Source organism: Hyla sarda, chromosome 4, assembly GCF_029499605.1.
Source record: "Hyla sarda isolate aHylSar1 chromosome 4, aHylSar1.hap1, whole genome shotgun sequence".
NCBI classification, from domain to species: Eukaryota; Metazoa; Chordata; class Amphibia; order Anura; family Hylidae; genus Hyla; species Hyla sarda.
Window position 1 is genome coordinate 397,804,835 of NC_079192.1, and position 14,947 is coordinate 397,819,781.

At 45.0% G+C, this 14,947-nt stretch overlaps 1 protein-coding gene across 2 annotated transcripts in view; it reads right to left on the reverse strand.

Moving 5' to 3' along the window:
* The window catches only part of PWP1 (PWP1 homolog, endonuclein), a 64,866-nt gene extending 51,830 nt beyond the window's left edge, over positions 1-13,036 (reverse strand). The window contains exons 1-2 of one of the 2 annotated variants that reach the window (XM_056517274.1): positions 12,871-13,036; positions 1,604-1,662 (exon numbers count right to left, since the gene is read on the reverse strand). In XM_056517274.1, coding sequence (XP_056373249.1) covers positions 1,604-1,662; positions 12,871-12,936 — 125 coding nt within the window. In that variant the 5' untranslated portion in view covers positions 12,937-13,036. Of the gene's footprint in view, positions 1-1,577; positions 1,663-12,870 lie in introns of both variants that reach the window. The other variant, XM_056517275.1, reaches the window with a different exon arrangement.
* Between the last annotated feature and the right edge of the window lie 1,911 nt (positions 13,037-14,947).

Sequence of the window (14,947 nt, forward strand, 5' to 3'; positions counted from 1 at the left end):
AGCAGAATGGCAGCAGTTTTTCCAATGGTTTACAGCTTCAGTCTTGAACTATTGACCCTCCATTCCCTTCACTTATACAAGTGTCTCTAGTCCTGCAAAAAACATATTTCCTTAATCCCTTATCAGTGAGAGGCTATGATACCCATGGGTTCCCTGTAACAGCAGAACACAACACTATGGAAAGTATAAGTATTGCCACTCCTAATTGTGCGTTGCGTGCCATATAGTAAAGCACATGAAAAGCTTCTTCACGGTCACTTAACGTGTTCGTTTTGCGGTTACGTGAGGCACTGCATGCATTGGTCTTTATTCTTACAGTAGAGAAGTCAATAATTATAATTTTTTGTGAATTGGGACATTTAAACTTGCAATTTTTATTCCAATCTAAATTTAGTAGGATTTTGAGTCGGAGTTGGTGCATTGTTTGCCGACTTCAGGTACCCAAAATATCGTCTGACTCCTCGACTCCGACTCCACAGCACTGGAAGAAAACCTCCATGAATTATGGGAATCTTAATGGGATATTCCCTTTTCTTAAGATGATGACATTTATTGCTAGAATCCAGAGAATGAAGGGTCTGCAGCGCTGTCACATTTTTCCCCTGCACACTTTGCAAGGAAACTGCAGCACAACCCCATTCAAGTGAATGAAGCCAACTAGGCTCCCTGCACAGAGTTGTGTCCGAGAGCTCCACTATGCAGGGAAGTGTTAGAAGAGTACTACAGTCCATTCATTCTCTCAAGTCCCAGAGTTCGGACCCCACCAATCAAAGTGATGGAGCACTGCCGTGTTCTACAAACACTCTTCTACCAATCCTGCCTCGTGGTTACCAGGTTAGGCTGGGTTCACACCACGTTTTTGCAATACGGTTACTGTATCAGGTTTTTGATATAAAAAAAAAAACGGACTAAAAACTGTATCAAAACGTGTGTACAAATTTTAATCTGTATACGGTTTAAAAAATGATGTCCGGTTGCATTTGTTTTTTAAGAAAAAAACAAATTTTTTATCTTTCCACTCCATTATGAATAAAGTTTCACTTGTTTGATTGAAATTCCAAGAAAAAAACTGTGCAAAGTCAAAAATTGTATGGTGAAAACTGTATGGAACCGTAGGCACATACGGTTCTGTGCGGTTCCCATTGACTCCCATGTTAAAAAATTAATAAATAAATAAAAAAACAAAAAAATAAAGACATACGTTTCAATACGGTTTTTCACACTGACCAAAAACCATGGTAGGCAAAGGAAGTTGCGTAGTTCTTTACAGTCTGACCAGAGTGCTCTCTGCTGACACCTCTGTCCTTGTCAGGAACTGTCTAGAGTAGGATTGGTTTGCTATGGAAATTCTCTCTTACTCTGGACAGTTTTTGACAAGGACAGAGGTGTCAGCAGAGAGCACTGTGGTCAGACAGAAAGGATATTAAAAAATAAAATAACTTCATGTGGAGCATATAACAGCTGATAAGTTCCGGAAGGATTAATATTTTTTAATAGAAGTAATTTACAAATCTGTTTAACTTTCTGGCACCAGTTGACTTGAAATAAAAAAAAAAGAACATTTTCTAATAACTTACGTAGTTTTGTACTTGACGGTACTTACTCGAGCTGTTCTTTGGCTTCAGTTATAAGTTTGTTTAACTCTTCCTGGCTCAGCTGAACCTGAAAAGGTGAAAAGTGACAAGATGCAATTCCTCTGATCTGAGAATTCACAAAGCCTGACAGATCTACAGTTTAAAGCAAATTATCAGCAGAACATGACAGCTGATCATTGCTTAAAGGGGTACTCCGCCACTCAGCGTTTGGAACAAACTGTTCCGAAAGCTGGAGGCGGGAGCTTTTGAGGCCATAGCTCCACCCCCTCATGTCACACCACGCCCCCTCAATGCAAGTCTATGGGAAGGGGCTTGATAGCCATCATGCCCCCTCCCATAGACTTGCATTGAGGGGGCAGGGCGTGACATCATGAGGGGGCGGGACTATGACGTCACAAGCTCCCGGCGCCGGCTCCAGCATTCGAAGTACCCCTTTAAATCTATTCATGATAGAAAACAGTGCTATGTGCCCCTAATGTAAGCCTATTGCAATGTTTTCCAAACAGTGTGTCTGCAGCTGTTTCAAAACTACAACCCCCAGTACTCCGGTGAAAACTTTTTTTTTTTTTTAATCCACTGGTGCCAGAAAGTTAAACAAATTTGTAAATCACTTCTATTAAATAATCTTAATCCTTCCTGTACTTATTAGCTGCCGAATACTACAGTGGAAATTATTTTCCGTTTAGAACACAGAGCTCTCTGCTGACATCTCTGTCCATTTTAGGAACTGTCCAGAGTAAAAGGAAATCCCCGTAGCAAACATATGCTGTTCTGGACAGTTCCTAAAATGGACAGAGATGTCAGCAGAGCTCTTTGTTTCAAACGGAAAAGAATTTCCACTGTAGTATTCAGCAGCTAATAAGTACAGGAAGGATTAAGATTTTTTAATAGAAGTAAATTACAAATCTGTTTAACTTTCTGGCACCAGTTGATTAAAAAAAAAAAAATTAAATAAAAAAAAGTTTTTCACCGGAGTAACTCATTAATCGGCATCCCCACAGCTGCTTCCTACCCTGCGTGGAACATCTCTCCTTATCTGTGAATAGGAAGAGGGGCATCAATCAAGGCCAGAGAGCAGCCTCTGTGACCCAACCCAATGACTATTATCCGGGTGCCACCAACTTGCCCCCCCCCCCCCCAAATTCAAAGCTCACCAACTTTACTTTAAACTATGATTTTTCTGAAACGCCCAAACATTTAATAGTAAAATAAAGTGTTACAGGACCCCACTCCTCCACCTCCGGTGCAAAACATTTTTTTCTTCTTTTTTCAATCAACTGGTGCCAGAAAGTTAATCAGATTTGTAAATTACTTCTATTTAAAAATATTAATCCTTACAGTACTTATTAGCTGCTGTATGCTCTACAGGAAGTTCTTTTCTTTTTGAATTTCCTTTCTGTCTGACCACAGTGCTCTCTGCTGACACCTCTGGACAGTTCCTGACATGGACAGAGCAGGAGAGATTTGCTATGAATTTGCTCCTACTGTGGACAGCAGAGAGCACTGTGGTCAGACTGGAAAAAAAACTACACAACTTCCTCTGGAGCATACAGCAGCTGATAAGTACTGGAAGGATTAAGATTTTTTTTAACAGAAGTAATTTACAAATCTGTTTAACTTTCTGGCACCAGTTAATTTTAAAAAAAAATTGTTTTCCACCGGAGTACCCCTTTATTGCTGCTCGTGGTCTGAGCAGCATTAAACAGGTGACAGGTTCCCTTTAACCTGTGACGGACATCGAGCATACAGGTACGCACGTGATACCCAGACTTAACACACCAGGGTGCACATCTTTACATTATTTTATCTGAAACATGAGAAGAGGGGGGCGATTTAAATAAGTTTTTATTTGTTGCAAAGTAAGCTATTGTTAATAAGTTCCTAAATGTATGATGTTAAAAAATTATTATATTTCCATGTTTATTTTTGAAAATCCACCACTAGGGGTCTCCCTACATGTCCCGTCCGCTAGTCTCTTACTGATTTCAGACTCATGCTGGCCAGGCATGAGTCCAAAATCTCAGACTGCAGCCGGGACACGTGACTGCTGCTCTCTGCCTGTCAATCAGGCAGCTCAGCTATTTACCTCTCTCCCAATCAGCACGGCTGCCCCCCGACATTTACCCCACCACGCTGCCTCACCCACACAGCCCTATCGAGAAGAGGTGAAGCCTCCACCCAACCTTACCCAGGGAACTGATGTGAAGTAAAGGGAGACCACACAGCTCCGCTCTCACAGTGACTACAGCTGTCAGCCCTGCACTCCGCTGACAGTCCCTGCGGCTGTGACCCCTATAGTGCCAAGGGCACTGTGAGCGGACAGCGGGGCTGTGTGGCTGGAGGCAACGAGGATGAGAGACGTCAGTAGCCGCAGGCTGAAGACAGGTGACAGAGCGGTCTCACCTTCTCCTGGCCGGCCTGCAGCTTCTTACTCCACTGCTCCTCCTCAGTGATGTGAAGTGAGGGCGGAAGTGATCCCCACAGCAGGCTTCAGTGACGTAGCGCCTACTGGGGCACGCCCACATCCTCCTGCCAGCAGCTCGCACTATGGGAGCAGGAGGAATGGAATGGTAAGATACAAAGCTTTTTAAAGCTCTTAAAAAAAATTTAAGGGCAGGGGAGGTGTTAGGTGTAGTTAGGGAACATAGCCTGAATTAGTTTAGAAAAGTTTATTTAATGACAGGTACTTTTTAAACTTTCACTAGGGGAGGGGCTTATTCACATTTATTAACCCCTTTTAGTCCTCATAGGGAACTATTAAATACAATCTTTTGATTTCACACATTGAACATAGCATAGTATGAATAAGTGTTATTGGCCTTTGTCTTCTCCAGCCAGGAAAAGCAGATCGACGAGCGGACGGCACAGAGGCGGGTGAGGGACACACTGGCCGACATGCGGGCTGCTTGGGACCTGCCAGAGATGTCCCAGACAGCCCCCCTAAAGTCCTTGAACTGCAATGTTAACACTTTTAGATACCACAGGTCAACTTGAATTGTGGATCTAAAGGTTTAATGCCAGACATTGGTGATTCTGCCAATGTCAGGCACTAGCAGTAAGTCCCGGCTGCTGAGAGTAGCTGGTACTTACCAGGTATGAAGCACACTCAGCTTGTGAGCGTGCTTCCTACACTCGGACTGTGACCAAGGAGTACATGTACGCCCTGTGTTGTCAAGAAGGATTAGAAAAACACAGCTGCTTTCTTTTAACAGCGCCACCCGTCTTCAGGCTGAGTAGGGTATGACAACTCGCCTTATTCCCTTTAACCCCTTAAGGACCAGACCAATTTTATTTTTGCATTTGTTTTTTTCCTCCTCACCTTCTAAAAATCATAACTCTCTTATATTTCCATCCACAGACCCATATGAGGGCTTGTTTTTTGCGTCACCAATTGTACTTTGTAATGACATCACTTATTTTACCATAAAAATGTACAGCGCAATCAAACAAATATTTATGTGGGAAAATTGAAAAGAAAACCACAATTTAGCAAATGTTGGAAGGTTTTATTTTCACGCTGTACACTTTCTGGTAAAAATTACACGTTTTCTTTATTCTGTGGGTCAATACGATTAAAATTATGTTATATGCTTCTCTATAATTGGGCCGCTTAAAAAAAAAAAAATCCTATTCCCATTGGCGGCGGTCGCATAAACCTTGTGCTCCGCTGCAGCCCAGGCCTAACAGCGGCTACACAGCATTGATCCTGAGCATATCGCTACAGCAATTGTGCCCACCGGTACCTGAACTATCGGGGCACCTGATGATGACCCGGAGGCGAGGGAAAAAGAGCCCACTGAAGCTCACGGCGTTCTTTCCTGCTGCAGAGGCCTCACAAGATGGCGCGGCTCAGTGCGGGTCAGCGTCTCCGGCTACTGGAAGTGCCTCACCAGCGTCTTCATCCTCTCCGACGGGCTGCGCCCTGGAGGCTTCTCCTTCAACTCCTCCAATTCTCCTGACAGGCTGGTCACCCTCGGTGCAGCAGGACCCGCAGGTACCGTTTTCCCCGATCTCCTCCAAGCCACTGGGAGCGGGGACACTGCATACTAGAGGCCCGGGAGGCCCTGATGGGAGCTCTCCGTCGGCGCCCCTAACTGAACCTATTATGAGGGGGCTTCTTGCTGAGTTACACACCTCCATTCAGGGCGACATTAAGGCAGCCGTGTCAAATATACAGCATGAGATCTCCTCTCTTGGACACCGCACATCGCACATTGAGAACAAGATGGCGGAACTAACCTCTTCTCATAATGAAGTGGTGGACTTAGCTAATGGCCTGGAGGATGAGGTTGCCGCTCTTCAACTTAAGATAGCTGATATGGAGGACAGGTCTCGCCGTAACAATCTGAGGGTGAGAGGGGTGCCGGAGTCTGTGAAAACGGAGGACCTCAACACCTTCCTAACGGATTATTTTGCATTGTTGTTGCCTCAGGCTTCCACCCTAGATCTGCTAATGGACAGAGTCCACAGGCTTCCTAAGCCCAAAACCCTACCTGCTACTACACCGAGGGATGTGATTCTGCGCCTTCACTTTTACCATATTAAGGAGCAATTAATGTTGGTGGCGCGCTCCTCACCCTCCCTACCAGAGGAGTACTCGGGACTCCAACTTTTCACGGATCTTTCTGCTGCCACTCTAGCCAGGAGACGTGAGTTCAGTGCAGGGACTAAAGCTCTCAGAGAAAAAGGGATCCCTTATAAATGGGGATTCCCTGTGAAATTGATTATCACCAATAAGGGGTCCAAACATGTGGTCTCTTCCCCGGAGACCCTTCTGCATCTGTGTGCGGAATGGAACTTGCCTGTTGATCTAACTGCTCAGAGGTCCCTGGACATACCACATGCTGCAAAGATAGCTGAAGAATGGAAGGTTGTCTCCCACCGCAAGAAGAAAATCAAGACATGAACTGTTCCTCTGCCTTTGGACAGGCCTGTCCGACTTGTCTCACTGGCTTGCGACTGGGGTATCCCTACCCACCCTTTGGGTTACTTATCCTCTTAGTGCTCTGGATACTTTTCCTGAATGCTGAAACATTCGGCCTAACTGCAGTCGAATGTACTTACCTACCCCCATTAAGACCTACCACATGGTCTTTACTACTGCTTGCTCAATTTATTTGTTCTTTGTTGTTCGTTCTGTTTACTTGTTTTCTGTCCTGTTGGTCCTCCATCACTCCCTTTCTCTAATAATAGATATGAGAGGCTCCTCTTGCGAGCTGCTAAGTATAGTTGTATCATCTTCGCCGGGAGTACCTACTCCCTTTCAGTTTACTGTGCTAATGGTTCTGCTTTGCGTTGATGTATACTTTAATTATGGTGATTAAGGTTGTGTCTATGAATGTGCGGGGTCTTAACTCACCGTATAAAAGGTCTCTGGTGTGGAAGGAGGCTAGACGCCTGGCGGCCGATGTCCTCTGTATACAAGAATCCCATTTATTAGCCCTAGATGCCCATAGACTCCAAAATAAGAGATATCCACATATCTATCAAGCGCATGCTGTTCACAAAAAGGGAGGAGTGGCGATTGCGTTTAAGGACACCCTGACGGTTACTGTCCAGCACTCTGTGATTGACGATAGAGGTCGTTTTATAATTATTGTGTGCTTACTAAACAATGTTCAATATACCTTAGGCTCCTTATATGCGCCTAATGCGAAACAGTGTACCTTCCTCAGGGCATTCTTGCGCAAATTGGAGTCCTTGAGAAGGGGACACTGCCTACTGCTAGGAGATTTTAATATGACCATGTGGCCCAGTGTAGATTCTACTTCACCCAGTTTGAAAAAAGAACCCACAGGTTTCTTCACTAGTGTGTCCCAAAATGACCTATATGATGTTTGGCGTATATCCCACCCCACGGAAAGGGACTTCACCTTCTTTTCTCATGTACATAAGATATACACCAGAATAGATTATGCCCTTACCTCCCACTCTCTCCTATCATTGGTTTCAGAGGCCCAAATTATGCCCATAGAATGGTCGGACCATTCCCCCATAAGTGTAACCATTAAAGAATCGCATAGCGCTCGCCCGACCTATCTTTGGAGACTTAACCCACTAATACTCCATAATCCTGAATACTCTGAAGCGACCAAGTTGGCGGTTGATGCCTACTTCCGCATTAATGATACTGGCGATGTCACAGACCCCATGCTTTGGTGTGCGTTTAAGGCTACAATTAGGGGCCACTTTATTAGCCAAACTGCCTATGACAGGAAGCTCCGCCAGACCAAAACACTAGAACTCCAACAGCGCCTTGCGGAATTACATAGGCGTAATAAGTCCTCGTACTCTCCATCACTAGTAGGAGAAATTTCTCAGGTTAGTGCTACCCTACACTCCCTCTCTTTGCACAGCTATGAGATAGCACTGAGAAGGCTTAAAATGACATGGTATTGGCAGGGTAATAGATCTGGCTCTATACTGGCTAAACAACTTAAAAAACGTCAGGATAAGGGGAGAATCCCCTTCCTTACTAAATCTGATGGTTCTATAGTTACTGACCCTCAAAGTATAGCCAATTGTTTTGCAGATTTTTATAGCAAATTATACAATCTTCAACATGACGTTGCTACTCCACAGCCTGATGAAGCAGTTATCTCTTCTTTTCTGTCCTCAGTGTCCCTCCCCTCTCTGTCCGCGGACCAAGCATCTGATCTTTGCTCTCCCTTCTCCACAGAAGAAATTCTTGAATGTGTGCGTTCCCTCAAGCCCTCGAAGTCACCTGGCCCTGATGGTATTACAAATGAATTTTATAAGCGATTTGGCCCCTCTGTAGCTCCTTTTTTGACCAGAGCCTTTAACCGTATTAAGGAGAACGGTGTACCCCCTAAGGAGATGTTGGATGCTCTGGTCATTACCATACCTAAACCTGGTAAGCCATTGGACTCTACCCTAAATTACAGACCAATCTCTCTCCTAAATAGTGATATTAAATTGTATGCTCTGGCTCTTGCTGCCAGGTTAAATAGGGTTCTGCCGGACCTGATTCACAGGGACCAGGTTGGCTTCGTCAAGGGTCGTCAAACGGTGGATGGCACGAGACGCTTTCTCGACATCATCACAAAAGCGCATTCCGATCGGACGCCTTCTCTCTTGCTATCCCTTGATGCGGAGAAGGCGTTCGATCGAGTGCACTGGGGATATTTGCGGAGTGTGCTGCGTAAGTTTGGTTTTCCCCTCTCTTTAGAATCCGCCATTATGGCACTATATACGCTCCCATCTGCTAGAATTTACACGATGGGTACCCTTTCTAATAGTTTCTCACTTAGCAATGGGACTAGACAGGGGTGCCCACTATCCCCCCTTATATTTACCTTAGTTATGGAGCCGCTTGCTCAATCCATCAGGGACTCCCCAAACATTGCGGGCATTCAAATAGGTAAAGTAGACCACAGGATTGGCTTGTTCGCCGACGATGTCATCATTAGTCTCTCCAACCCCCTGAGCTCTTTAGGCCCAGTTATGGATATTATTGATGCCTTTAGTCGAGTTAGCTTTTATAAGATTAACCCCACAAAGTCGTGTATCTTACCATTGCAGATACCCACTGAGCAACAGCGAGTGCTACAAGCTAAATATCCCTTCCAATGGGTCACTGACCAAATTCCTTACCTAGGCATAGTCCTTACTGCGTTACCTGATAACACAATTGCTTCTAATTTTACTGTTATGAGGTCCCTACTTACTAAAGAAATTGATCACTTCTCTAAGCTCCCTGTCTCTTGGGCGGGACGTGTTGCCACTGCTAAGATGATGCTGCTCCCTAAAATTTTATATTTTTTTAGATGCCTGCCGATGATAGTACCTGCCTCCTTCATTTCACAACTACAGAGAATGCTCTTACGATTTATTTGGGATGGTAAGCATCCTAGGGTTGGTGCGAATATACTGTATCGCCCTGTACATGAGGGAGGTATGGGGGTGCCGAACCTTAAAATGTACTATCACGCTGTTCTACTCGATCAGCTTAAAAAATGGTGGTGGCAAGACGCTCCCCCCCTGTGGGTAGATATTGAAGCTGCTGTCCTCAATGTCTCTAATTTTAATAACCTTCTTTGGGCATTACGCTTTAACCCTACCTCTGCTCCCTCTTCTCCTTTCTCTACTATTGCGGCTGCTATCAGGTTGTGGAGTAAGGTGGCGCGAATTAAAAGTATTTGTCCACCTAGAGTGAAGGATATCCCTTTAGCTGCTATAGGAGACTATATTCTAGATATAGATTTTAAGCCCTGGATAGACGCGGGCATCCTCACGGTGGCATTGATTAGCGATGCGGATGGGTTAATGCCTTTCACTGATATTGTACGCATATTTTCTATATCGCAGAAAGACTTTTACAAATATTTGAGGCTTAGACATTTTTTGAGATCCCTCACTTGGGATAGCTCCCGGCCTCGCACTACGTATGAACATCATTTTCTGTGCAGGGACTCCTCTACTAGGGGTATCTCCCTTGCTTATGTAGCTTTGACTGAGGAGGAGGGGGAGGCGGACAGTACGTTTAAGTCCAGATGGGAGGAGGACCTGGCACGCAGATTCACGACTGAGCAGTGGAGCTTTGTCTTTGACTTGCACAAAAAATATTCTAAATGTGTTAATCATTTCGAAGCTTCTAGGAAGCTCTTATACCGATGGTACTACACGCCGGTCCGTCTGGCTAAAATATACCCTACCACCTCCCCAGTATGTTGGCGATGTAACCGAGAAAGTGGTACCTTACTACACGTGTGGTGGACTTGCCCGTTAATTGCACCTCTTTGGGCCGACATTAAGAAGTTGTTGGACAACCTAGTGGACTGCCCCTTCCCATGGGGCCCAGAGAGTGCACTACTATTTCTGTCCCTAGAACAAGTTCCCCCGCATTATATGATCGTTCTATATCATATTCTGATAGTTGTGAGGGCTCACATTGCTCGGAGGTGGAAGTCGACTGGGGTGCCGGGTCTTCCTGCCATACTGGCGGAGGTGCATAGTAACCTCGTGTTGGAGGGATTGATAGCGAGGAGGTGTGGGGCTTCTAATAGCCGCATAGCTACTCTGTCCCAGTGGACGGACAGATGTTCGACCTCAATTAGGGTCGTGGATTAGCTAATCGTATATGCACGATGTATCTCACTCTGATTTGTGTATGTGTATTATGATTATGACTGTTTTGGTGGTCTCTCATTCCTTGTTTCATACATCATACATTGAGGACCTTGTTGTTGTTCTTGTTATATGAAAATTTATAAATAAAGTTTAAAAAAAAAAAAAAAAAAAATCTCAAATCATTTTAACAATATTAGTATGTTTGAAATTGCCCTATTTTGCGGGACTTGTCGCGCATGACTCAAGCATCGCTCCGTTGCTCGCGATCATGGCGGTGCATAAATGTGCGTCATGGTGCGTTAAGTACCACGGCACCATGAGGTACATTTACGTCCATTGTCATTAAGGGGTTAATAGACCTGAGCTGCAATACCGCATCCAACCTAAAGACAAGTGGTGCTGCTTTAGGAAGAAAGCTGTGATTGAAAGCGTACCTGTTAGATCCCACACAAAAAAAAAAAAAATTATAAATAATGTCACTCCGTACCTAATCCTGACCAAGTACTTATATTTTTATGCCTTTATCACCTATATTTATTATAAAAATCCCTTTTTTTTTTTTTTTTTTTTAAGCTCAGTGTTAGAAATCCTGTCAGGGGAAGGGGGCGTGTCCCTCCTGGTGGTGGTGGGAGGTGATTGGTTGTCTGCTCATGCAGCCTTGTCCATAAGTCATCTCTTGTCCATGACTCATGGACAAGCCTGAGGCTGCTGCAGGACTCAGTGTCCCAGTAGGTATGGGGACCCCTTGTGGGGAGATTTTCAGGAGCCATTTTCTTTATTAAAGTATTCAAATTTTTTTTTTTTTTTTTAACAACCATATTACAAAATGCCTTTAATTGTGTCAGTAAGAACATACGAAAAGTTTTTGGACCTGACAGTGTCCATTTAAGGCCTATGCACAGGATAGTGGAAACTTTTTTTTTTTTTTTTAATTGAACTGGTGCCAGAAAATTAAAGGGGTTCTCCGGTGCTTAGACATCTTATACCCTATCCAAAGGATAGGGGATAAGATGCCTGATCGTGGGAGTCCCGCCAATGGGGATGCCCATGATCATGCACGCAGCACCCCGTTTGCAATCAGTCCCCAGAGCGTGTTCGCTCCGGGTCTGATTACAGTCGACCGCAGGGCCGGTGGCGTGTGACGTCACGCCTCCGCGTGACATCACGCTCCGCCCCTCAATGCAAGCCGACGGGAGGGGGCATGACAGCTATCACGCCCCCTCCCGTAGGCTTGCATTGAGGGGCGGAGCATGACGTCTCAGGCCGCCGGCCCTGCGGTCGATCGTAATCAGTCCCGGAGCGAACACGTTCCGGGAACTGATTACAAACGGGGTGCCGCGTGCATGATCCCGGGCGTCCCCAGCTGCGGGACTCCCGCGATCAGGCATCTTATCCCCTATCCTTTGGATAGGGGATAAGATGTGTAAGCACCGGAGTACCCCTTTAAACCGATTTGTAAATTACTTCTATTAAAAATGTTTTACCCTTCCAGTACTTTTTAGCAGCTGTATGCTACAGAGGAAATTCTCTGCTTTTTGAATTTCTTTTTTGTCATCTTGTCCACAGTGCACTCTGCTGACACCTCTGTACGTATCCGGAACTGTCCAGGTTTGCTATGGGGATTTTCCCCTGCTCTGGACAGTTCCTGATACGTACAGAGGTGTCAGCAGAGTGGACTGTGGACAAGACGACAAAAAAGAAATTCAAAAAGCAGAGAATTTCCTCTGTAGCATACAGCTGCTAAAAAGTACTGGAAGGGTAAAAAATTTTTTATAGAAGTAATTTACAAATCTGTTTAACTTTCTGGCACCAGTTCATTAAAAACAAAAAAGGTTTCCACTGGAGTACCCCTTTAACTATATTCATAAACTAGGCCAGCACTTTCCAACCAAGGTGCCTCCAGCTGTTGCAAAACTACAACACTGGGCATATCCAGAGTTTTAGTTTAACAACAGCTGGAGGCACCCTGGTTGAAAACCACTGGCCTGTTTTGTGAATTATAGTTGTAGTTTGGCAACAGCTGGAGGTACCCTGGTTGGTAATATAAACACTGTAAGGGAATATAAATAATTGCTTTAAATGTAGTGACCCCCTTGATATGAGAGTTGCCCCTCCACAGATGTACAGCACATCACCCCTTGCAGGCTGTAACGATACAAAACAAAATTAAAGACCGTCTTCCCACCTTATCGGGGATTTCCTTAGCGACTCCTCGCTGCACCCAGGACAGGCAGGTGATCTGACAGCTCATAGTGCACACCGGAGCCGAACAATAACAGCAACGTGTGCGACTTCCGGGAGTCAATGGCGGCCCCCTGTTCGGCACACGTGGTTTCCTGCGTGTGATTCTACTTCCGGTCACCTGACGCCTCAGAGCTTCCGCGTCATAGCGCGTGTGGAAAAGAAAACGGAAGACACGCCCCCTTCCTGCCTACATATATAAGCGACGGCGTTGCTTAGTTTTTATCTATTGCCATTGTGGCGTTTGTTGCTATGAAAGCCGTGAATTGGTTGTATAGGACATATGTATGCTGAATAAACATTAAAAAACATTAACAGAGCCCCAAGGCTTCATTCACACGGTGAGAACAGGCGGCATTGTAATGCCTCAGACCGCTGTAAAACCTAGACTCCCCCCCCCCGAAATTCAAATGAGATGACCCTAAATCGCTATAGGGTTGTATAGTGATCTTGGTTCAGTCCATTTCACTCGCGGGGGGAGACCCAAAGGCTGTGCGTGCATTACAGCTGTTTACATGTAGATAAGGATGTGTTCACACATGGCTGTGGTTTATCACTGCAATCAGATGTTACATGATCGTAAAGTTGGGCTGCAACTAACGATAAAAAAAATATGTAATTGGCATAGATCGGGATTTTTGATAATTTTTTTTAAATTATTAAAAAAAAATTCTGGGGTGTGATGTGACCATAAAAAAAAAGTAGTTTTTTTGTTTTTTTTAAATTTTTGGGGCAGTGGTCTCCAAACTATGGACCTCTAACTGTTGTAAAACTACAACTCCCAGTATGCCCGGACAGCCGCTGGCTGTCCGGGCATGCTGGGAGTTGTAGTTTTGCAACAGCTGGACGTCCACAGCTTGCAGACCACTGCCCTAAAGGACTTGTATGAGCAGTCATTTGATTGCTTATACAGATCAATGCAGCCCATATGTACTGCTTTGATCCATGCAATCTGCACTCTATTAATAGAGCCTGGCTCTATCAAGACAGTCCCAGCAGCTACATAGGCCTTTGGCTGCTGCCATTTAGATGCTGCTAACCACTTAAACAGCGCCATCTAAAAAGGTTAATATCCTGTGGATGAGACTGTTCCTCTTGGGCTAATAGTGGTGGCCCCTATGGTTATGGAGAGGGTTCCAGTCCAGAGCCCTATTTATGCTCCCATAAAGGGGTACTCTACTCCTTTTGGATAGGGGATAACATGCCTGATAGTGGGGGTTTTGATAAATCTCCCCCTTAAAGCGTACTTTTTTTTTTAATATATCACTCAGTACCTAATCCTGACCATGTACATAGGGCTGGGCAGTAAACAAAACGTCTGCCCCGGGTGCCAAATGCTCTAGGTACACCCCTGGGAGTGGTGGAACTCACTTAGGATTGGCATCCCCACTTGACTGATGGCATGACGCATGCACTTTTTCTTGGCACTCCCCTCTAGCGTTCCAGCCTTCTGGTTGTTTATCTGCAGAGGAATTTTTATAGATCTGGCTGGATGTCCGGGCAGTATCACACTGCACATCCACTTTATGCATGTGTCACTGTGCTTATGTTTGTATTCCTGTCACTAGGATTGGGTAGCCCTTTTGGGTGTCCCTCCTGCTGTTCTAGGGGATGTATGTGGCCATTAGGTTCCTCACCTCCCTGCTATACCCCGTGGTACTGCTTTGGCAGGTGTAACTGGTTTTACTGGTTCCTTGGTGGCCTCCTGGTTAACACATAGTTGCTCGCAGGAAACACTTTTCAGTCCCTGAGAAGCTTCGGCAAAAGGGGAGATTGTACCCGACACCTCGCATGTGCCTTTTGGCCCAGGAGGCGAAGGGTTTGGTTTCATTGGGGGGACCTCTCCTTCTGGAGAAGGACTTGTGATGGACTGCATCCTTGTCCGTGTTAACACGTTTGCATTTTTTACTTGCACTTGGGTGATTTGAGAGCACGTACCTTGGCTCTTCAATAATAAAAAAAATAAAGTCTTCATGACTATACCTGGACATAGTTCAGTAAAATTGGTTGTGTAGGGACCT